This window comes from Mytilus edulis, chromosome 5 (genome assembly GCF_963676685.1).
Source record: "Mytilus edulis chromosome 5, xbMytEdul2.2, whole genome shotgun sequence".
Taxonomy (NCBI): domain Eukaryota; kingdom Metazoa; phylum Mollusca; class Bivalvia; order Mytilida; family Mytilidae; genus Mytilus; species Mytilus edulis.
The window spans coordinates 93,101,984-93,124,851 of record NC_092348.1 but is presented as its reverse complement, the minus strand read 5'-3'; the positions used below and the strand labels follow the sequence as shown (position 1 = coordinate 93,124,851).

At 31.9% G+C, this 22,868-nt stretch overlaps 2 protein-coding genes across 5 annotated transcripts in view; both read left to right on the top strand.

Moving 5' to 3' along the window:
* Nucleotides 1-22,868, top strand: part of LOC139525559 (tRNA-dihydrouridine(20) synthase [NAD(P)+]-like) — a 627,966-nt gene that overhangs the window by 50,611 nt on the left and 554,487 nt on the right. The window lies entirely within an intron of this gene.
* LOC139524834 (lysophosphatidylcholine acyltransferase 2-like) overlaps nt 1-22,868 on the top strand; it is a 38,441-nt gene that overhangs the window by 1,708 nt on the left and 13,865 nt on the right. For 2 of the 4 annotated variants that reach the window (XM_071319940.1, XM_071319939.1), the window contains exons 2-5: nt 8,763-8,905; nt 11,559-11,773; nt 15,173-15,346; nt 20,128-20,186. In XM_071319940.1, coding sequence (XP_071176041.1) covers nt 8,763-8,905; nt 11,559-11,773; nt 15,173-15,346; nt 20,128-20,186 — 591 coding nt within the window. Of the gene's footprint in view, nt 1-8,762; nt 8,906-11,558; nt 11,774-12,537; nt 12,762-15,172; nt 15,347-20,127; nt 20,187-22,868 lie in introns of those variants that run through there. The other 2 variants (XM_071319938.1, XM_071319941.1) reach the window with 2 other exon arrangements.

Sequence of the window (22,868 nt, the reverse complement as noted above, 5' to 3'; positions counted from 1 at the left end):
TGTGTCCAGATGTTTTAGTATGCTACTTACAACAATGTGTTCGAGCAGTTTGCAGCAAATGCATGTTAGAGAGACAGGTCTGTAATTACTGGCTAGGTATTTTTCGCCTTTTTTAAAAATAGGGATCACATTTGCCTGTCTCCAGTCTGTTGGTACATCTCCTTTCAAAAAAGATGTGTTAAAGATGAAAGCGAGATGTGGTGCAAATTCTGGTGCAAATTGTTTAAGAATTCGTGCTGGTATTTCGTCTGGACCTGTAGCTTTAGATGGATCAAGATTTTTCAAAAGTTTTTCTATGCCATTTGGTGTTACATGTATTTCTGCCATAGATGGATAGTTGTCGGAAAGAGTTGGTATTTGTTCTTTATCATTTTCAGGTGTAAAAACAGAGTGGTATTGTTTATTGAGTATTTCAGCTTTTTGTTTTGTGTCGTCTATCAGCATACCTTCAGATCTTAATGGTGCAACTCCTGAACTGTCTTTTTTGGTGGACCTAATATAATTCCAAAATTTTTTCTGTTTTTGCGAGGTTTGTAAGCTCTCGTCGTAACAGATAATGTTTTCCAGATATGTCCAGTAAGCTTTTCTTGTCTCTTTCTGAAGCAGCTTTTTTGTTTCCCTGTACTGTTTATTTATTTTACTATGTGAGTATGTTTTCATTTTTTTGAACAATTTGTTCCTTTTTCTAATCAGTGACTTTATTTCTTTATTAATCCATGGTAGTTTTTATACGACCGCAAATTTTGAAAAAATTTTCGTCGTATATTGCTATCACGTTGGCGTCGGCGTCGTCGTCGTCCGGCGTCCGAATACTTTTAGTTTTCGCACTCTAACTTTAGTAAAAGTGAATGGAAATCTATGAAATTTTAACACAAGGTTTATGACCACAAAAGGAAGGTTGGTATTGATTTTGGGAGTTTTGGTCCCAACATTTTAGGAATTAGGGGCCAAAAAGGGCCCAAATAAGCATTTTCTTGGTTTTCGCACTATAACTTTAGTTTAAGTTAATAGAAATCTATGAAATTTTGACACAAGGTTTATGACCACAAAAGAACGGTTGGGATTGATTTTGGGAGTTTTGGTCTCAACAGTTTAGGAATTAGGGGCCAAAAAAGGGCCCAAATAAGCATTATTCTTGGTTTTCGCACAATAACATTAGTTTAAGTAAATAGAAATCAATGAAATTTAAACACAATGTTAATGACTACAAAAGGAAGGTTGGTATTGATTTTGGGAGTTTAGGTCCCAACAGTTTAGGAATTAGGGGCCAAAAAGGGACCCAAATAAGCATTTTTCTTGGTTTTCGCACCATAACGTTAGTATAAGTAAATAGAAATCTATAAAATTTAAACACAAGGTTTATGACCATAAAAGAAAGGTTGGGTTTGATTTTGGGAGTTTTGGTCCCAACATAATAAGGGGCCCAAAGGGTCCAAAATTAAACTTTTGTTTGATTTCATCAAAATTGAATAATTGGGGTTCTTTGATATGCTGAATCTAACTGTCATGACTGTGTATGTAGATTCTTAACTTTTGGTCCCGTTTTCAAATTGGTCTACATTAAGGTCCAAAGGGTCCAAAATTAAACTTAGTTTGATTTTGACAAAAAATGAATCAGTTAGGTTCTTTGATATGCTGAATCTAAAAATGTACTTAGATTCTTGATTATTGGCCCAGTTTTCAAGTTGGTCCAAATCGGGGTCCAAAATTAAACTTTGTTTGATTTCATCAAAAATTGAATAAATGGGGTTCTTTGATATACCAAATCTAACTGTGTATGTAGATTCTTCATTTTTGGTCCTGTTTTCAAATTGGTCTACACTAAAGTCCAAAGGGTCCAAAATTAAACTTAGTCTGATTTTAACAAAAATTGAAATCTTGAAGTTCTTTGATATGCTGAATCCAAAAATGTACTTAGATTTTTGGGATACGATTGCTGTCAAGCAATCTGTAGACTTTTACCATTGACCCTATGATACACTCCTTCACGTCATTCGTTTTATTCTAAACATTCAGCAACATCTCAGATTCTTATGATTGTCTTGCTTTAAAAGGTAAAAACAAGCAAAACAATTGAACATAAACAACTTTCCTGTAATGTTTTACTCATAATCTTCATGTGTGATATTTTCCTTGACTTATATGCGTGTTTTTAACAATACGGAAAATCAGAATTAAACAGTATTTATATTTAGTGTTTTTATAAATTTAGAAACACGTCAGAGGGAATTCCCAAATTTTGATAACTTGCGAGAGTTCTCTGAAAGCCGATCGATAATTCTATTTCTGTCACAAGAACTGAAGTGGAGTATTTCTATATTTTACCGTTATGAAACTGATATTTGATACTGTACTCTCATAAAGAAATGGAGAACCATTCATCATATCATTTAATAAACGTTCTTGTTCCAAATCGCAAGTCGCGGTTTGTTTATGTATTAATGCCCATGCGTGGTCTCACTAATTAGAGACAAAAAGAATTGTAGAGACAAAAAGCGTCAAGAAGCGACAAGAAGAATAATATTAGCAACAAGAAACTATTTAGCGACAAGAAAACATTTTTTTATTTATATTTATACTTATTTGAAATAAATATTAAAAAGATATGCAAAAGAAAACAATTTCAACGACAGGAAAATTAATTTTGATAGGGAAAAAAATTAAACTTGTAAATCTAATTCAGTTGCTACATTTATTTACATGATATTTTATATAAGGTATCACAGGAAGTATTACCTTTACCCTGTCGTTTTATGGTATAACTTTTACTTGTGTTTTAGAACAATAATATGTTTTGATTTTTATTTGTTTTTAAAACTATTTTTGTACAATATATAATTAACTTGCAAAATGCATTATTTGTGCATAATTGTCCAGAAAATACATACACAAATTGTGAAATACAAATTAAGAACTGAAATCAAACAAGAGGAAAACATAACTAAAACGTGAATATTTTTCATCATTTTATTTAGTGTATTGTCTCATTTAACGATATTTATCATGTTTATGCATATAGATTGAAGATTAAAGGAAACTGATGACAATCTTGAGTTTTCAACAGTCAGGTGTTCACTATTCGGTACAATAATTGTATATTCTGGTGCATGTAATAGATGAAGGTGTTAATGGATGTTATTGTAGCAATTAAACAAAGGACACGCACCTAGTTAATCTCATTTGATGCTCTGAATTGTGTATTACCTTAGAGTGAAGCCACAGCTAATGTTGGTCCTATCAGGAAAAATTAATTGTACAGTTAGGAAGGAAATAATATTTCATGTTTTTTTTTTATTAAATCCTTCAAAAGGAAGGTGACAAATCTTTGTTTTTATTTTCATTTTATAGCGTTTACATTTCCTTTGCTCTTACACATGTTTAATTTCTTCATATAAAAAGTACACAATCTCTTCCTCGAATTTTTTTTATTTCTTCATCTTTCAATATAATCCTAAAAAAATATTTTGATGTATGTGATAACAAAATGTATTCTTGTCTCTAAATAGCTTCTTGTTGCTTTTTGTCACTAATTTTTTTTCTTCTTGTCGCTTCTTGACGATTTTTGTCGCTAATTAGTGAGACCCCACATGCGTGTAGTTTTCCTGATTTCAAGGGGTATCAGATTGAGTGATTCCCCGCTTCATTGATTAATTTGAAACTCATGGGATTCTTTCTATGTCTGTCTGCATATGGAGGACTATTGTTGTTGCACAATTTTAAATCATATGCATAATTTAAATTAAAATAAATGTTTCATCGTAAAAATTTCCTATAACACCCCTTCAGCAGAAATGGAATCTTCCATATTATCGTTTCGAGTTGTCTCCCTTTTCGAAGTATTGGTCAAGAAGAATTAACTCGTTAATGCCGATAAACGTCGTATTATATTAAGAACGATCTCAATGTAAACAGAGGAGTGTGTACGGAAAGAATCATGCCATCTGACCCAAAGGAACTTCAATAACTAAAGAGTAAGAAATGGGGTTCCTCCTAAACTGGTCCGCCGTTCTATATATAGCTTCGCACCGAAGGTCAGTGTAACGATAAGTGAACACAACAGGGGTCCAGTTTAGGGTTCCTCCTAGAATTACGGTGATAAGATACGGAAGCAAGTTAACTCGTACCGCGGCATTGGAACCAAAAAAGTTAACTTGTACTACTGGGATGTCGTACCATTCAGAAAAATATATTAAAAAATATGTTTTATGGGTTTCTGTTTGTAAACTTAATAGAAATAAAGTTGAATTACTTGAATTTTACACAGGAGTTAAATGAAAACTTAGACAAAAATAAAGAATGTGTTAAAGCATTAATGTTTTAACTGATCTTTCAAACTAGAACATAGGCGGATCCAGCCCCCCCCCCCTTTTTTCGTGGAAAAAAAATGGTTGATTATAAAGGGAATCATTGAAGCATGACTGGAGCGAGGCTCCCCCTTAGGAAAAGTTCTGGATCCGCCACTGTAGAACTTAATCCAGAGGAAAGTTAAAACATTGCTTTAACTGTACTTTATTAAAATTGAACATGTTGAATATATATATATCCAATTTAAGTTAATTAAAGCTGTAATCCATGATCACAAATTGAATGCTATGTTTACAATTGTTGAAAGCCATGTGCTTTTTTTGCGGGGAAAATGCGGACTTCCTTAACAGGAATCAGTTACATTTCATTGTTATTTATAGACAGTAAAAATAATTTTGGCAATCATTTTGACTAACTGCTAAGATTTAATTATTCATGAAAAATTTTCTTCGGGTGAAACTGTTAATACTTTAATTATCTACATCTGCCACAGTATTTTCTATCCAATATACAAGGAACATTAGCTACAAATTGGTCATTGTACTTTCAAATTATATACATTTTACAGACTTAAGAGGTATTGGGTGAAAGTAACGTATATTATGTATATTCATCATTTAACACCATTTGAATGCATTTTAATAAGTTGGTACGAGTTAGCAATGGTACGAGTTTGCATTGGTACAAGTTTTTTTTAGTGGTACGAGTTTACAATGGTACAGGATAACTATAATTCGATAAAACACAATAAGTACATGGCTCATACACTTGTAACGGGGATTGGCTATTCTTTAAGTTGAGTGACTATTCAGATTGTTACATTTTGCATGTGCAGTTGAATTAGTTTAGAGATTAATACTATCCAGCTGTACCAGGGTTACTGGCCAAAAATGCTTGAGACTCCCACATGTTCATATTATTTTGCGGCAGTATTCTTGGATCTATTTTTTTCCTCTTTGATCTTTTCAATTTTGGCCAAATCTCATGCATTTGTTTAATGAAAATTTGGCAGAACTGCTATACATGTGTCAATGAAAACTATGGCAATCGTATCCCTCAGAGCATTCTGCTCTTTGATTTATTATGGGCCCAGTTTTCAAGTTGGTCCAAATCAGGATCTAAAATTATTATATTAAGTATTGTGCAATAGCAAGTCTTTTCAATTGCACAGTATTGCGCAATTGCAAGAAATATCTAATTGCACAATATTGTGAAATATCAAAAAATTTTTTAATAAGAGTTATCTTTCTTTGTCCAGAATAGTAAGCAAGAAATATCTAATTGCAAAATATTGTGCAATAGCAAGATTTTTTTTTAATTGGAGTTATCTTTCTTTGTCCAGAATCAACTTAAATCTTTGTAATATACAATATACAATGTATATTCACTTTTTACTACCAACTGATAAATTAAAATAATCTTTACCATTCAGTGATAACAAGCAGTTTTTTTACATCTTAATATTTTATGATGTATTTAAATGAGTAGTTATTGTTGCAAACTCCATTAGAAATTTTAATTGAGATTAGTTTTGGAATAAGGGAAAGGGGGATGTGATTAAAAAAATTGGGTTCAATTTTTCTCATTTGAAATTTCATAAATAAAAAAGAAAATTTCTTCAAACATTTTTTTGAGAGGATTAATATTCAACAGCATAGTGAATTGCTCTAAGAGAAACAAAAATTTTAAGTTCATTAGAACACATTCATTCTGTGTCAGAAACCTATGCTGTGTCAACTATTTAATCACAATCCAAATTTAGAGCTGAATCCAGCTTGAATGTTGTGTCCATACTTGCCCTAACCGTTCAGGGTTCAACCTCTGCGGTCGTATAAAGCTACGCCCTGCGGAGCATCTGGTTGTTTGGTGTTATTAATCATTTTAGTAGGGATTGACTCTTCCATGGTTTTTAATACCTTTGTTTTGAAATTATCCCAAAGTTCGTCCATTGTGAGATTTTCTAGGTTTGTAATATTGATCAGATGTATGTCATTTAGCTTTTCTTTAATTTGTTCAGTATTTGCTTTATTGTATAGGAAAACTTTTCTAGGTGGTTTTTTTGCTCTTCTAGGTTTTAAGTTGGATTCAATATAAACAATTTCATGATCGGAAATTCCGGGAATTACTTCAGTTTTATTTACTAGAGAGCTGTTATTAGTAAAAAAGAGATCAAGTGTGGACTGTGATGTTTCTGTGTAATGTGTTGGTTTTGTTACGACTTGTTCCAAATAGTTGTCTTGGCATAAATCTATAAGTTGTTGACATTGTTTTGAATTGTATGCCTTCTGTTTAATAGAGTAGTTGTTCCAATCAATTCCGCCAAGATTAAAATCACCAACTAGCCAAAGGTGACAATTTTCACTACGTTTTATTCTGGAGATAGATTTTCCTAAGTGTGATAAATATTCCTCCTCAGTTTTATTTGGAGGTTTGCATTCTTGTGGACTGATGCCTTTTAAATAGCGCTTTAAACAGACAGTCTTTTAGTGGCTATACAAAGCACACATGTTCTCCATACTCTTTTTTTTTTTAATAAATCGGCGCAGACAAAGAATAAGAATGATTATCAATCCAGACAGTTTTCATTTTACCTCTACCCCATTTCATGGATTTCTGAAGAAGGTTAAGTTTTGGTGGTCAACTCCTAAATCCTTAGCTTCCAACTCCTTATTTCAGATATATATCTATAAACAATGTTTCTTCTATATTTGGTGTATAGAAATTAAAGATTGAAAGGTGTTTTTCTTTAACCATAAGCAATAGGTCAACTACCTTTGTTGTATGGAATGATAATAAGCTGTACTTATATATGTTTGTCTGAAAGGTATCATCTGGCCTTGACCTCATTTTAATGGTTCCTTGGTCAAGGTTTACTTTTCTTGGTCTATTTCTTAGACACTATATCAGTCAGGGACTTACTTAAATGAGTGATTTTCTAAATCACTGGTTTAAGTAACATTATTTCCATAAAAGTTGGAAGTAAGAGTTGTCTTTCTTTAATAATCACCTATTTAAGTAGTACAAATTAATCACTACAAGAAGTGATTTAATCTTATTGTAGCTTTAGATATAGAATACAAATGATCCAGGGACTAATTATGTTTCTAAACTTATCAGAACCAACATCTGTGTTGTCGAGGATGACCAGGTCATTTCAGGTGATGACCTTGTACTGAATCTAGGATAATGACATTAAAATCACTTGTTTAAGTATCATACCTCAATTTCCTTCCCAAAAATCACTTATTTAACATGTTTAAGTATCATTATTAACCCCCACTAATTTCAACACCCCCGAACAGTGAAATTTTTATCGCGAACAGTAGAATTTTATTACATAATCTGAAAGATGAAACCTTGAACTTTACAGGAAAAATACTGCCACTGCTGGGAAAAATCTGTTAAGAAAGTATCAGTTCATTATGTAAAGCCATTATTATAGCATTTTTTTCAACTAAAATAGAATTTTCAGCTAAGGGAGCTACCATTTGATTTTTATGGGGGGGCTAGGATGAAAACTTTTGTCCTGCTTATTTTTTTAGTTGTAATCTCTGTCCTGCCTTTTTATTTTTTACTCTATTCGGTCCTGCCTTTTTTTTTACTAATTTATCCTGACTTTTTTTACCCAAATTGTCATCCTGCCTTTTTTTTTGGCCAAGATGCCCATCCTGCCTTTTTGTTTTACTCAAAACTCCTGTCCTGCCTATTTTTTTCAAATTTCATCCTAGCCCCCCCATAAAAATCAAATGGTAGCTCCCTAAATGATAGCATCAAAGGCATAAACCTTGCTACTTAAAAGAAGCAAAAAGTTCATTTTTTTTCAATTTTACTAATTAAAAGTATTAACAGATATTATTTAAACCTACCGGTATGTGTTTAAAATTTTGAAAAAAACTACAAAATCCTAATTTGTGACAAAACTTTGAATTTGCTACTTAAATAAGTGATTTAAAAATCACTTATTTCAGTAAGTCCCCTGATATATGACTGATTTGATATCTAAATCTTCCAATGCTTATCACTACCTTTTTGATACACAAACTATTGTGCATTGATTATAACATTCTATACATCTTATTTATTTATGAACATTTTCAGAAATTTATCGATGTATTATATGTTTAGATATTCATGGCATAAACTGATGTTACACTTAAGCTTGTAAAGAAAATTACATAACTTGCACAAGATGCAGGAATCTTATATCTGTTCCAAAAATATAAATGATGTCATTGCTAAAGTCATCTTTACTTTTTTTTTAAACTGGAGTTATCTTTCTTTGTCTAGAATTGATGTTAAATCAACTTCAACCAAAGCAATGTTTAATTTTACTTCCTACTGATAAATTGAAGCAATCTTTACCCTTCAGTGCATTCAAGCACTTGACTTTGATTTACATTCACTTTTGACAGGAATGAGTTTAAGCAGTTTATAAGACTGAAATATTTATATTGCAGGTTGTGTTCATGTCTGTGTTTGTTGTACCAATAAGACTTTTAATGATCTTCACTTGTCTCATACTTGCTTGGATGTTAGCCAAAGCATCATTGGCATTCCGATCTAAGGAGGAGCAGGATAAACCAATCAAAGGATGGCGAAAGTATGTAAAAATAGAACAAGTTCTTAGAAATCCTTGGAAATAAAACTGTTGAACTGATTAATAGGCATAAAGACAAGCAAAGTTGATAATACCTATACATTTCTAATACTATGTAATAAAAATAAGTCTTGTTAAAGTCATGCTTTGAATGGTTGAAATTTCATAGAAATAAGGAAACAAATAACTATTTGAAGAAATGATTAATTACCAGTAGCGACAGTGAGAATTAAGAAAATAGAGTAAATTCACAAAGGGTATATTTTACACATGGTTTGTAACAAATGTAAATCTAATCAGTATTTGATTAATGAATACATGATTTTATTTGTCATTGGGTTTTTATGATTAAATGCCTTTCTTTTTTGAAATTCAGTCTTTTGCTAAACAGGATATATTATGAAGTTCAATGAAGTATGGGAAAAACTTTTTCAACAAATGTTATGAAAGGGCATTGTTTTATATTTTTAGTAAAACAAATGTGGTTATTGTAGTCGTGCACATGATTTCTATAAACACACATGGCAGTTTCACATGTAGAGCACTTATTTGACTTGTATGATATATGCCAGTACAAATATAGCTAACACATATCATACATATGTCAGGAGCAAATATTGGCAAAATATTACATTTGTGTAATGATCAGTGGCGGATCTAGAAATGTTAATTAGTGGGGGCCCACTGGCTGCCTAGTAGGGGGCCCACTCCCGTCATGCTTCAGTGATTCCCTATATAATCAACCAAACTTTTTTCTCAAAAGGGGGCATGGCCCCCTAAATCCGCCTCTGATGATTAGTACTGGCAGTATCATTAATGCTTAAAGCATCAATAACATTAATTTTGAAAGTTATGTCATTTAAAAGGTTGATTTGATTAGTTAAAATTTGACCAAACTGGAACGACGTACAAAAAGATAATTGATTTTAGTACCAGCATGTACACAAATGAGTACAATTTAAATATTTGTGACATCATAATTAATGCAATATATATGAACATGAAACCTGCTCTGTACAAGAAAGACTAGTTGTATTTGTATAGTTAGTCTTGACATAACTTTCAAAATTAATGTTATTGATGCTTTAAGCATTAATGATACTGCCAGTAATAATCATCAGAGGCGGATTTAGGGGTCCATAACAAGCTGTACTGGTTATTACAGGAAAAAAAGTTTATTAAAAACTCATTTTTCAACCATTGTTGTAAAAAGTGTGTGCAGAACAAACTGACTTATTGTCACTAATGTTATATCACAGTATATTGGAAAAATTTTGCATTTGTCTAATTTTCAAGGATTACATTTTTTCAGCAAATTTTCGCAACAAAAACATTTCACTGTTTATTAAAATGCATTGTGCAACACCCTGAAGCCCGAAATAATGAACACAAGATTGAAATGTCCATTATTAGGCCCAAACTGCAAAAAAAATCTGATATACAATAGTTTGTAAATAGAATAAACAAACAAACTGATAAACTGACTACTTGATAAGTTGTGTGATTGGATGCTTTATGAGTAATCAATTTGGATTTTTTGCACATGTATAATTTGATGGAATGTTAATTTTAAGTTGTGTTTTCAATTGTATTTGAGCATGATGTTCTGAACTTGTTTGCAGTACTGTTTCTGATTTGCTGTAATTTACTTTATAAGAAAGAAAACAAGCACTCTTGCAAATGTTCATGATTCTTTTCCTGGATAATTTTATTTAGATATGTATAAAGGAAAGCGTAGGGATTTAAACAACCCATGCAACCTGCATATGGAAATAAATCAAAGAAAAAAAAATGATTTACCAAATGACAAGGTGGCTAGATTTATTGATTTGAGTTAGAATAAGTTAGTTAAAAATGTACTTGTGGAAAGTAGATGTTCTACAATGGTGAAAAAAATAAATAACTAGGAGAAGAAAAAGAATTGATCATATTGATATTTCTAGTAAAATATACCTCAACTATATACAATGTACACCTTAAGGCTTTTCATAAATAAGAGAAAAAAAATTACACCAAAAATGTCATTGCTGCTTCTCCACTGAGCAATGGTATTAAGATTTAAGTAGTAACAGCAAAGGATGATTGTCTCAAGTCAGAACAAAGTGTCTGGGTAGGGTGACATGTCTTGCAACATATTGCTACTTTGTGGACTAGCACAACTAGTCTATCTTGTACAGAGCAGGTTTATAGTTCTTATTGCATTAATATGCTCACGGCCTGAATATTCATTTAATTTGTCGCTGGACTTTATCAGTAGTTTGACAAGCAGCAGGAATAATAATATAAAATGATTTATAAAATACCAGGTGGACAGATAATTTACATTATTCAATACTGTAAATTCAGAAATTATTGTGATGATTTGAGTAATGTGAAAAATGCGACTGGGTTATCCAAACTTATAATCGCAATATTTTAAATTAGCATTTTGAAATTTTTTATATGAATTGGAGAGGATTTTTCTCAATATCTCAAAAATTAAAATTGCATTTTAGTCTAAAATAACAAAATCGCAATAATAAATGCAGCCAATAATATCTGAATTTACAGTATTTAACATCACAACATATTTATTCGATAATGATAAATATGTTATGACGTTAAATACTGTAAAATCATCATTATATATAACCTATTTAATATCATCTAATTCTAGCATGCTACGACCAGTAATTGTCTTGTTTTGCCAAGGCGTGTTTTTGATGGGAGGATTTTGGATGACAGTGAAAGGAAAGCTAGCCAGCTGCAAGGAGGGACCAATAATTGCTTTAGCACCTCATTCATCGTATTTCGATAGTCTTGTCATCGTATATCTTAACCTGTCTACCATTGTTGTTAAATCATCCACTGAAATCATTCCTTTATTCGGAAGTAAGATAATCGTTTACAAACCATTTTCCTAGGGAGATTAAAAGACTTTATGTCTCAGTCTGCTGAACTTGGAGTTGACCTGGCATGTTTCGTGCTCTTATTGTAGTAAAATTTTCAAGATTATTCGAAAATCAAAAATAAATACCCTATTATATTTTATATTGTGTAAAAAAAGTATATTTATTAACAAGATCTTTAATCAGCAATTTTTTTTCTGGTTTGCTTTATTACATGGCTTTTTTTTCATTTAAGCCTTGTTTCTTTTATGCTAGAAATAGGACGTGCTGCTGTTCAGCTTTGCCTCAGTCTGTTGCTTTTACTAAATATGACCAATATTTGGAATTAAATAATCAGTATTCATATGCTATTAACAATCAAAATTTATTCAATGCCATGGTTTACTAATGTTACATTTTTCAATATAAACTAGAATTGATATACGTGTGATACTCTGTAGTTAACAATCCTTTATAGATACCTGCATGTAATCTTATATAGCTTTTTGTATGTCTCTCCTTGCAGAATGCTGATTGGATAACTTTAAATGTTGTCATAGTAACAGGGTATGGTCGTTCATGCTTTCATCATTTATCATTTATCACGCATGTTTCATTTTCAATATGCTTGCAAAACAGCAGTTTTCTTCACAAATGGCTAGAATGAGATTGAGTGATATCACCATTTATAGTATTTATCACGTGATTTACGATAACAGCTGTGATTTGAATCGTACTTTTTATAATGCATGTTTATTGTTATTTAAGGACGTTATTCCACAAAACTATCATGAACCTAGGAAGGGCCATATGCTTTTTCTATGGATTCCAAAATGTAAAAGTTAAAGGGGAACCAGTAGGATCTGACGTAGCACCGATGTTGGTCTGTGCGCCACATTCCACGTTTATGGATGCTTTTGTTATATTTTACTGCTCCACACTTCCTAGCAGTCTCTCTAGGAAAGAAAATTCAGCTTTACCAATTTTGGGATGTAGGTATATCGTGCATCACATCATATATGTTGGAATTCCCTTTTGTTAAAAATATTAACAGTCTTGTGTCTGATTTTAACATATTCAGATAGTTCATACCAATTGTCATATCTAATCTCTAAAATATTTGTATTAATGAACATGTTTGTTGGTACCAGTTTTAAAAGACAATATTAGTCATATGCCATCTAAAAACTGATTATTTTTTTTTATATTTTGTCTTGTTTGCCTGGTTTATTTTGAAATTGGTTTCTTCAGTGATTTGTATGGGTTGTTGTCTTTTTGACATATTTCCCTTTCCTTTCTCTATTTTAATTACCATTATTCACCTTTTGTGTTATTCTTATCAGAGGATGCATATAAAACCAGGACTGCAGCACGGTTGACTGATTTCAGTTCACATGACCTATATTTTGTATGCATGACTGATGATTGAACGGATAAGTTTGTATTCAGTTGCAAATCTGTCAACACACATGATTCTCTCTGCAAACTGAAGACAACCAGAAGCAATATTCGAATATTGGTTATGTTTTTTTTTGTTTTTTTTATCAAAACCCTATTCTATATCCGATTTTTTATTGGAAATAATGAGTTGAACTTTTTGAATAGTGTATTAAGACATCTCAGAGAATCATTCCAATTTAGGACTTGTATCATAAAGGAAGAGTAAAAATATTCGAATAAGTTCTCGCCGCGATACAGCATGTTTGTGCTAATGTGGCGTAAAGAAAATCAATCAATCATAAAGGATGTTCTGTTCAGTCATAGTTCAAATGATAGTAAGTTCATCATAATACATGTATACCTTTAGACAAATAAATGGTTATTTGTTGTTCAAAAATTCATATTTCAACATCTATGTCAATGGCTATGAGTCTGTCTCAAATTCACTCATATTTTCATATCCACTAAAAAAGCCATGTGTCAGTGACTAATTCAGATTTCAACTTCCACTTGAATTATCAAGTGTCAGTCACACATTCATATTTCCACATCCACAAAAATTTCCATGTGTCAGTCAAATTCTATGTCCATATAACTATCCGTCTGTCTGACAAAAAATCACATTTTCACATCAATGTGAATAGTCATGTGTCAGTCACTAATTCATGTTTTGATTTCCACTTGAATTATCAAATGTCAGTCACAAATTTAGATTTCCAAGTGGACATAAATAGCTATGTGTCAGTCACAAATTCAGATTTCCAAGTCGACATAAATAGCCATGTGTCAGTCAAATTTATAATTCCATACCTGTCAGTCACAAATTCAGATTTCCACATCAACGAAGAAATACATGGTTTAGTCAAAAATTCATTATTCCACATCCACGAGAAAGTTATGTGTCAGTCACAAATTCATTTTTCCTCATCCATTTTAATGGTCGTGTGTTTTGAACTAATTCATGTCATTATGTCCTGTATCCATTTTTACATTTCTACATTGTGTAATAGTTATTAGTGAAAGTCTTTGGAAAACTTCAGAATTAGCATATAAAACAGAGCTTTAATTAAGTGCTAGTTTTATTTTGAGTTTGAGCTTCTATGTGCTGTGGGTATTTTGTTGGTTTTAATAATGCATGTTTATGTTTAGTTTGGTTTACCTGTATGTGTAGTAACCCATTAAGTTTGATAATATTTGGATGAATTGATGCCTGTTTCATATTTCAGCATTTCTGACATGCACATAACTGTATTGATTTACTTGATATTAATCATGATCACAATTAAACAACTATATCATTTGTTAATGTACACAACTATCTGTATCAATCATTAATCAAGTCTCATTATTTGCTGTTTTTAAAAATTTCACAACACTACAGCTAATTTCCTAATGCATGTAGAACAAAACTTTGGTTAGCTTGCTTGCTTTGTTTGTATATTGTAAAACCATTAGAATAACACCCAATTAAATTCAAATATGATATATACAGGTAAAACCATGCCTATATAAATTGTTTAAAGATGTCAATCTTATTTACAAAGCTTGAATAAACAGTTATACAAACAAAGCAAGCAAGCCAACCAAAGTTTTGTTCTACATGCATTAGGAAATTAGCTGTAAATAATGTGATTATGTTTAAATAAATGTTTTATGACCATAAAGGAAATTAAAATTGAATTATTAAATATGTTTTGATCAGATTAATTTAGATAACAAGTGTATTGTGGATTCATTTATTTTTGTTGGTACAAATGTACCAATTTTTGTGGAATAAAGTCAAGAAAAATGATATTATCGTAGACTCTTGATTTCATGGAATTGTCCAAGTTTAATTCATACTTTGTTTACAACTACCTATGGATTTTATGAAAAGTTATATCTAACTTAAGGAATAATAATGACTCCACAGTAACTTGAGTTAGTCTCAGGATTCTATATTCAGAATGTTGTACTTTTTCAGCTCTTATAGAATATACCCAGCCATTATATGTGCAACGAGAAGATCCAAATTCTAGAAAAAATATCATGAAAGAAATGACTAGAAGAGCCAAAACTATGGGAGAATGGCCTCAAATCATTATTTTTCCTGAAGGAACATGTACTAATAGGTCATGTTTAATAGGCTTCAAACAAGGTAATATATCCCTGAAGAAACATGAACCAATAGGTCATGTTTAAAAGGTAAACTTGTGCAAAAAGAACATGTATTAATAGGTAGTTTTTGTCGAGCCTGTGACTTTTGTTGCAACAGCGAGACAAAGGGATCCTACATTCTGGCGACAGCCACTATTTTTCACTCTGGTTAAAGTTTTTGAAATTTTTATAAATTTCTTTAACTATCCTTGATTTGTACCAAACTTGGACAGAAACTTGTTTATGATAATAAGATAATTATAATATCCAGAGGTAAATCCTGTTTGTCCGTATTTTACTTATATATGGACTTCCAGTTATTCCTGTTAACATTGCATTCACTCTGGTTTTGATACGACCGCAAACAAATTTTGTGGTCGTATATTGGTATGACGTTGGCGTCGTCGTGGTCCCAAGACACATTGGTTTTCGCACTATAACTTTAGTTTAAGTAAATAGAAATCTATGAAATTTAAACACAAGGTTTATGACCACAAAAGGAAGCTTTGGATTGATTTTGGGAGTTTTGGTCCCAACAGTTTAGGAATTAGGAGCCCAAAGGGTCCAAAATTAAACTTTGTTTGATTTCATCAAAAATTGAATAATTGGGGTTCTTTAATATGCTGAATCTAACTGTGTATGTAGATTCTTAATTTTTGGTCCTGTTTTCAAATTGGTCGACATTAAGGTCCAAAGGGTCCAAAATTAAACTTAGTTTGATTTTAACAAAAATTGAATTCTTGGGGTTCTTTGATATGCTGAATCTAAACATGTACCGGGGTACTTAGATTTTAGATTATGGGCCCAGTTTTAAAGTTGGTCCAAATCAGGGTCCAAAATTAAACTTTGTGTTTGATTTCAACAAAAATTAAATCCTTGGGGTTCTTTGATATTATGAATCTAAACATGTATTAAGATTTTTGCTTATGGGCTGGTTTTCAAGTTTTTCCAAATCGTGGTCCAAAACTAAACTTTGTTTGATATCAACAAAAATTGAATCCATGGGGTTCTTTGATATGCTGAATCTAAACATGTATTTAGATTTTTGATTTTAGGCCCAGTTTTCAAGTTGGTCCAAATCTGGGTCCAAAATTAAACTTTGTTTGATTTCAACAAAAATTGAATGTATGGGGTTCTTTGATATATGCTGAATCTAACCATGTATTTAGATTTTTGATATTTGGGCCCGGTTTTAAAATTAGTCCACAATAAGGTCTTAAGGGTCCAAAATTGAACTTTATTTGATTCATCAAAAATTGAATTCTTGGGGTTCTTTGATATGCTGAATCTAACCATGTATTTAGATTTTAGATATTGGACCATAATAGGTAAATGTCCAATTTAAAATTTTAAAGTTTTTAAGTTTAAGTTCTTAGACCACATTCATTCTGTGTCTGAAACCTATGTTGTGTCAACTATTTAATCACAATCCAAATTCAGAGCTGTATCAAGCTTGAATGTTGTGTCCATACTTGCCCCAACTGTTCAGAGTTCGAACTCTGCGGTCGTATAAGGCTGTGCCCTGCAGAGCATCTGGTTTCAACTTTCTTAAGATATCATAGATTTCTACCAAACTTGGACAAATGATTGTTTATGATCATAAGATAATTTCTAGAATTAAATTTTGTGAAAATAAAATCCTGTTTATCAGTATTTTACTTATAAATGGACTTAGATTTTATGCCAGTTAATATAACATTCACTCTGTGGTTAAAGTGTTAAACATTTTAATAACTAATCTTGGATTTGTACCAAACAGAAGCTTGTTTATGATCAAAAGCTTAAGTATCTAGAAGGAAATATTGTAAAAAAAAATAATTTTTTTCGCACTCTAACTTTAGTAAAAATGAAAAGAAATCTATGAAATTTTAACACAAGGTTTATGACAACAAAAGGAAGGTTTGGATTGATTTTGGGAGTTTTGGTCCCAACATTTTAGGAATTAGGGGCCAAAAATGGGTCCAAATAAGCATTATTCTTGGTTTTTGCACCATAACTTTAGTATATGTAAATAGAAATCTATAAAATTTAAACACAAGGTTTATGACCATAAAAGGAAGGTTGGGTTTGATTTTGGGAGTTTTGGTCCCAACAGTTTAGGAATAAGGGGCCCAAAGGGTCCAAAATTTAACTCTGTTTGATTTTCATCAAAAATTGAATAATTGGGGTTCTTTAATATGCTGAATCTAACTGTGTATGTAGATTCTTAATTTTTGGTCCTGTTTTCAAATTGGTCGACACTAAAGTCCAAAGGGTCCAAAATTAAACTAAGTTTGATTTTAACAAAAAATGAATCCTTGGGGTTCTTTGATATGCCGAATTTAGATTCTTAATTTTTGGTCCTGTTTTCAAATTGGTCGACATTAAAGTCCAAAGGGTCCAAAATTAAACTTAGTTTGATTTTAACAAAAAATGAATTCTTGGGGTTCTTTGATATGCTGAATCTAAAAATGTACTTGGATTTTTTATTATTGGCCCAGTTTTCAAGTTGGTCTAAATCAGGGTTCAAAATTAAACTTTGTTTGATTTCATCAAAAATTAAATAATTGGGGTTCTTTGATATGCCAAATCTAACTGTGTATGTAGATTCTTAATTTTTGGTCCTGTTTTCAAATTGGTCTACATTAAAGTCCAAAGGGTCCAAAGTTGAACTAAGTTGGATTTTTAACAAAAATTGAATTCTTGGGCTTTTTTGATATGGTGAATCTAAACATGTACTTAGATTTTTAACCGGATTTTTGTGACAAAAATGTTGGTTATTAAATTTGGGATGTACGGCGGGCAGGCGGGCGGCAATCAAATGTTGTTCGTGCATTAACTCATGAAACGTTCAACCAAAGCTTTTAAAATTTTTATATGTTGTTACTGATGACAAAATGGAGGTCAAGTTCAATAATGGCGATTTTGACTTTTACTGTTCAGGAGTTATGGTTCTTGAAAGATTGAAAAATGGAGTTTCCAGTCGTGTCCGTGCATTTACGCATGAACTGTTCTACCAAAGCTTCACTAATTTTAATATGTTGTTACTGATGACAAAATAGAGGTCAAGTTCAATAATGACGATTTTGACTTTTACCGTTCAGGAGTTATGGTTCTTGAAAGATTGAAAAATTGTGTTTCCAGTCGTGTCCGTGCATTTTCTCATGAACTATTCAACCAAAGCTTTTAAAATTTTTATATGTTGTTACTGATGACAAAATAGAGGTCAAGTTCAATAATGACGATTTTCACTTTCACCATTCATCAGTAATGGTTCTTGTGATATTTCCAGGATACAAATAAATGTTAATAAATCCGGTTTGCTGTCGTTGTGACAGCCTCTTGTTGATTATGGGCCCAGTTTTCAAGTTGGTTCTAATCAGGATTCAAAATTATTATATTAAGTATTGTGCAATAGGAAGAAATTTTCAATTACACAGTATTCAGCAATAGCAAGAAATCTTCAATTGCACAGTATTGTGCAATAGCAAGAAATTTTCAATTGCACAGTATTGCACTATAGCAAGAAATCTTCAATTGCACAGAATTGTGCAATAGCAAATATTTTCAATTGCACAGTATTGCGCAATAGCAAGAAATATCTAATTGCACAATATTGTGCAATAGCAAGAAATTTTCAATTGGAGTTATCTTTCTTTGTCCAGAATAGTAACTTAAATCATTGTTTTATACAATATACAATATATATTCATTTTTACTACCAACTGATAAATTAAAACAATCTTTACCATTCAGTGATAACAAGCACTTTATTTTACATTTTAATATTTTATGTTGTATTTAAATGAGTAGTTATTGTTGCAAACTCCATTAGAAATTTGAATTGAGATCAGTTTTGGAAAAAGGGAAAGGGGGTTGTGAAAAAAGGGGGAGGGGAAAGGGGTAAATTTTTCTCATTTCAGATTTCATAAAAAAAGAAAATTTCTTCAAACATTTTTTTGAGAGGATTAATATTCAACAGTATAGTGAATTGCTCAAAGGCAAAAAAAATATTTTAAGTACATTAGACCAGATTCATTCTGTGTCAGAAACCTATGCTGTGTCAACTATTTAATCACAATCCAAATTTAGAGCTGAATCCAGCTTGAATGTTGTGTCCATACTTGCCCCAACCGTTCAGGGTTCAACCTCTGCGGTCGTATAAAGCTGCGCCCTGCGGAGCATCTGGTTGAATATTTTGATAGCAATATTCCGTTATTATTTCTAAAAGTTCTATTATACTTTAAACAGGTATCAATTGTATGTATTTTAAATGCTAGTGAATTCCTCAAGTATTAAGGTTTATACACATCATACACATATCTTTATATTTCTTCATTCCAAAAAAGAAATGATGGTATTCATTCTCTATAAAATAACAGTCCCGCAAATTATATCATATAGGCATGTCTGTTTACATTAAAATGTCTTTTGGTTTAAATGTTCAAACTATGTACAAGTAAACAATATTTTTAACCACTGATTAAATAATTCCATAAGTTTTGTCATTTTAAATGTAGATGTAAATCCAATTTAGGTATATTTAGAAATTAAGACTGGAATAATTCAGGAAGGTTTAAAATACAAATATAGATACTATTTTTGAAAAAGGATTATTTTTTGATATATTATAGAATTGAATGCTGCTTTTCAGTATTAATATGAAATGAAAGCAAGTGATCATCAAGTTTTATTTTAATAAAACCTACCCTGTCTCAATTTTGAAAATAATAAAAAAAAATAAACATCACAAAATGTTTTGAATTTTGAGTAATTATTGACCACTCTCATGTTTGTTTGCAGGTGCTTTTTATCCTGGAGTGCCTGTTCAACCAGTTTGTATAAGATACCAAAATAGTTTGGTAAGTAGTAAGTCAACAACTCTGGAATATTTTATATTAGTATACCCCCTGATGATGGAAGTTATTAACAACCTTGACTGGCTAATGATCGGATTATACCCCCTCTTTCTAAAGTAGTAATATTATATAGTGATGGGGAAGTCCATCCATTCTTTCGTTGGTCGGTCTCAGTTTGTCCTTCTTTTGTATCAACAAACAGCTCATGACTGTATCGTTTCTTTTTCTGAATGATTTATGTATTTACTTTGGGATAATAAATATAGAGTTAATATTAAAAATTATGAGGTTTAGTATGATTGCGAATGAGACAATTATCCGCCAAAGTTCAAATGATGTGGATGTAAGCAATTATAGGCAACCGTGCAACCTTCTGCAATGAGAAAAGCCCATACCATATAGTTGGCTATAAAATGCCTTGACATGAAAAATATAAAACAATTCAACAGCCTACTTTATAACAAAACAATGTAAGAAAAACAACTATGACAGACATGAATCAATTACAACCACTGAATCAATGACAACTTCTAAACTATAGGCTTCTGACTTCAGATAGGCATATATGTTTGAGTGCTCAATCCTCCCTTAACCTTGGACAGTGGTGTCACAACACAGCGCACGAATCAATCTAAAAATCTGCCGAAAAGGACTCTACTCATCAGATTGATATTAAGTAGAACATTGTTTACATTTAGGAACCACAACTCCTCCTTAACTCCTTAATACAGTTTATTGAAACATGAGACATACACTGATGATCTTTGGTGTACTTTGAACAGGCTAAAAGTATGTGGTGGGGTTAAACTAGAATCTCAAGCACTCAACCCTGACCTTTTTAGCTCACCTGGCCCGAAGGGCCAAGTGAGCTTTTCTCATCACTTGGCGTCCGTCGTCGTCCGGCGTCGTTAACTTTTACAAAAATCTTCTCCTCTGAAACTGCTGGGCCAAATTAAACCAAACTTGGCCATAATCATTATTAGGGTATCTAGTTTAAAAAATGTGTCCGGTGACCTGCCCAACCTTCCAAGATGGCCGCCATGGCTAAAAATAGAACATAGGGGTAAAATGCAGTTTTTGGCTTATAACTCAAAAACCAAAGCATTTAGAGCAAATCTGACATGGGTAAAATTGTTCATCAGGTCAAGATCTATCTGCCCTGAAATTTTCAGATGAATCGGACAACCCGTTGTTGGGTTGCTGCCCCTGAATTGGTAATTTTAAGGAAATTTTGCTGTTTTTGGTTATTATCTTGAATATTATTATAGATAGAGATAAACTGTAAACAGCAATAATGTTCAGCAAAGTAAGATTTACGAATAAGTCAACATGACCGAAATGGTCAGTTGACCCGTTTAAGAGTTATTGCCCTTTATAGTCAATTTTTAACCATTTTTCGTAAATCTTAGTTATCTTTTACAAAAATGTTCTCCTCTGAAACAACTGGGCCAAATTAAACCAAACTTGGCCACAACTATCATTTGGGTATCTAGTTTAAAAAATGTGTGGCGTGACCCACCCACCCAACCAAGATGGCCGCAACAGCTTAAAATAGAACATAGGGGTAAAATGCAGTTTTTGGCTTATAACTCAAAAACCAAAGCATTTAGAGCAAATCTGACATAGGTAAAATTGTTCATCAGGTCACGATCTATCTGCCCTGAAATTTTCAGATGAATCAGACAACCCGTTGTTGGGTTGCTGCCCCTGAATTGGTAATTTTAAGGAAATTTTGCTGTTTTTGGTTATTATCTTGAATATTATTATAGATAGAGATAAACTGTAAACAGCAATAATGTTCAGCAAAGTAAGATTTACAAATAAGTCAACATGACCGAAATGGTCAGTTGACCCGTTTAAGAGTTATTGCCCTTTATAGTCAATTTTTAACCATTTTTCGTAAATCTTAGTAATCTTTTACAAAAATCTTCTCCTCTGAAACAACTGGGCCAAATTAAACTAAACTTGGCCACAACTATCATTTGGGTATCTAGTTTAAAAAATGTGTGGCGTGACCCACCCACCCAACCAAGATGGCCGCAACAGCTTAAAATAGAACATAGGGGTAAAATGCAGTTTTTGGCTTATAACTCAAAAACCAAAGCATTTAGAGCAAATCTGACACTGTGTTAAATTGTTCATCAGGTAAAGATCTATCTACCCTGAAATTTTCAGATGAATCGGACAACCCATTGTTGGGTTGCTGCCCCTGAATTGGTAATTTTAAGGAAATTTTGCTGTTTTTGGTTATTATCTTGAATATTATTATAGATAGAGATAAACTGTAAACAGCAATAATGTTCAGCAAAGTAAGATTTACGAATAAGTCAACATGACCGAAATGGTCAGTTGACCCGTTTAAGAGTTATTGCCCTTTATAGTCAATTTTTAACCATTTTTCGTAAATCTTAGTTATCTTTTACAAAAATGTTCTCCTCTGAAACAACTGGGCCAAATTAAACCAAACTTGGCCACAACTATCATTTGGGTATCTAGTTTAAAAAATGTGTGGCGTGACCCACCCACCCAACCAAGATGGCCGCAACAGCTTAAAATAGAACATAGGGGTAAAATGCAGTTTTTGGCTTATAACTCAAAAACCAAAGCATTTAGAGCAAATCTGACATAGGTAAAATTGTTCATCAGGTCACGATCTATCTGCCCTGAAATTTTCAGATGAATCAG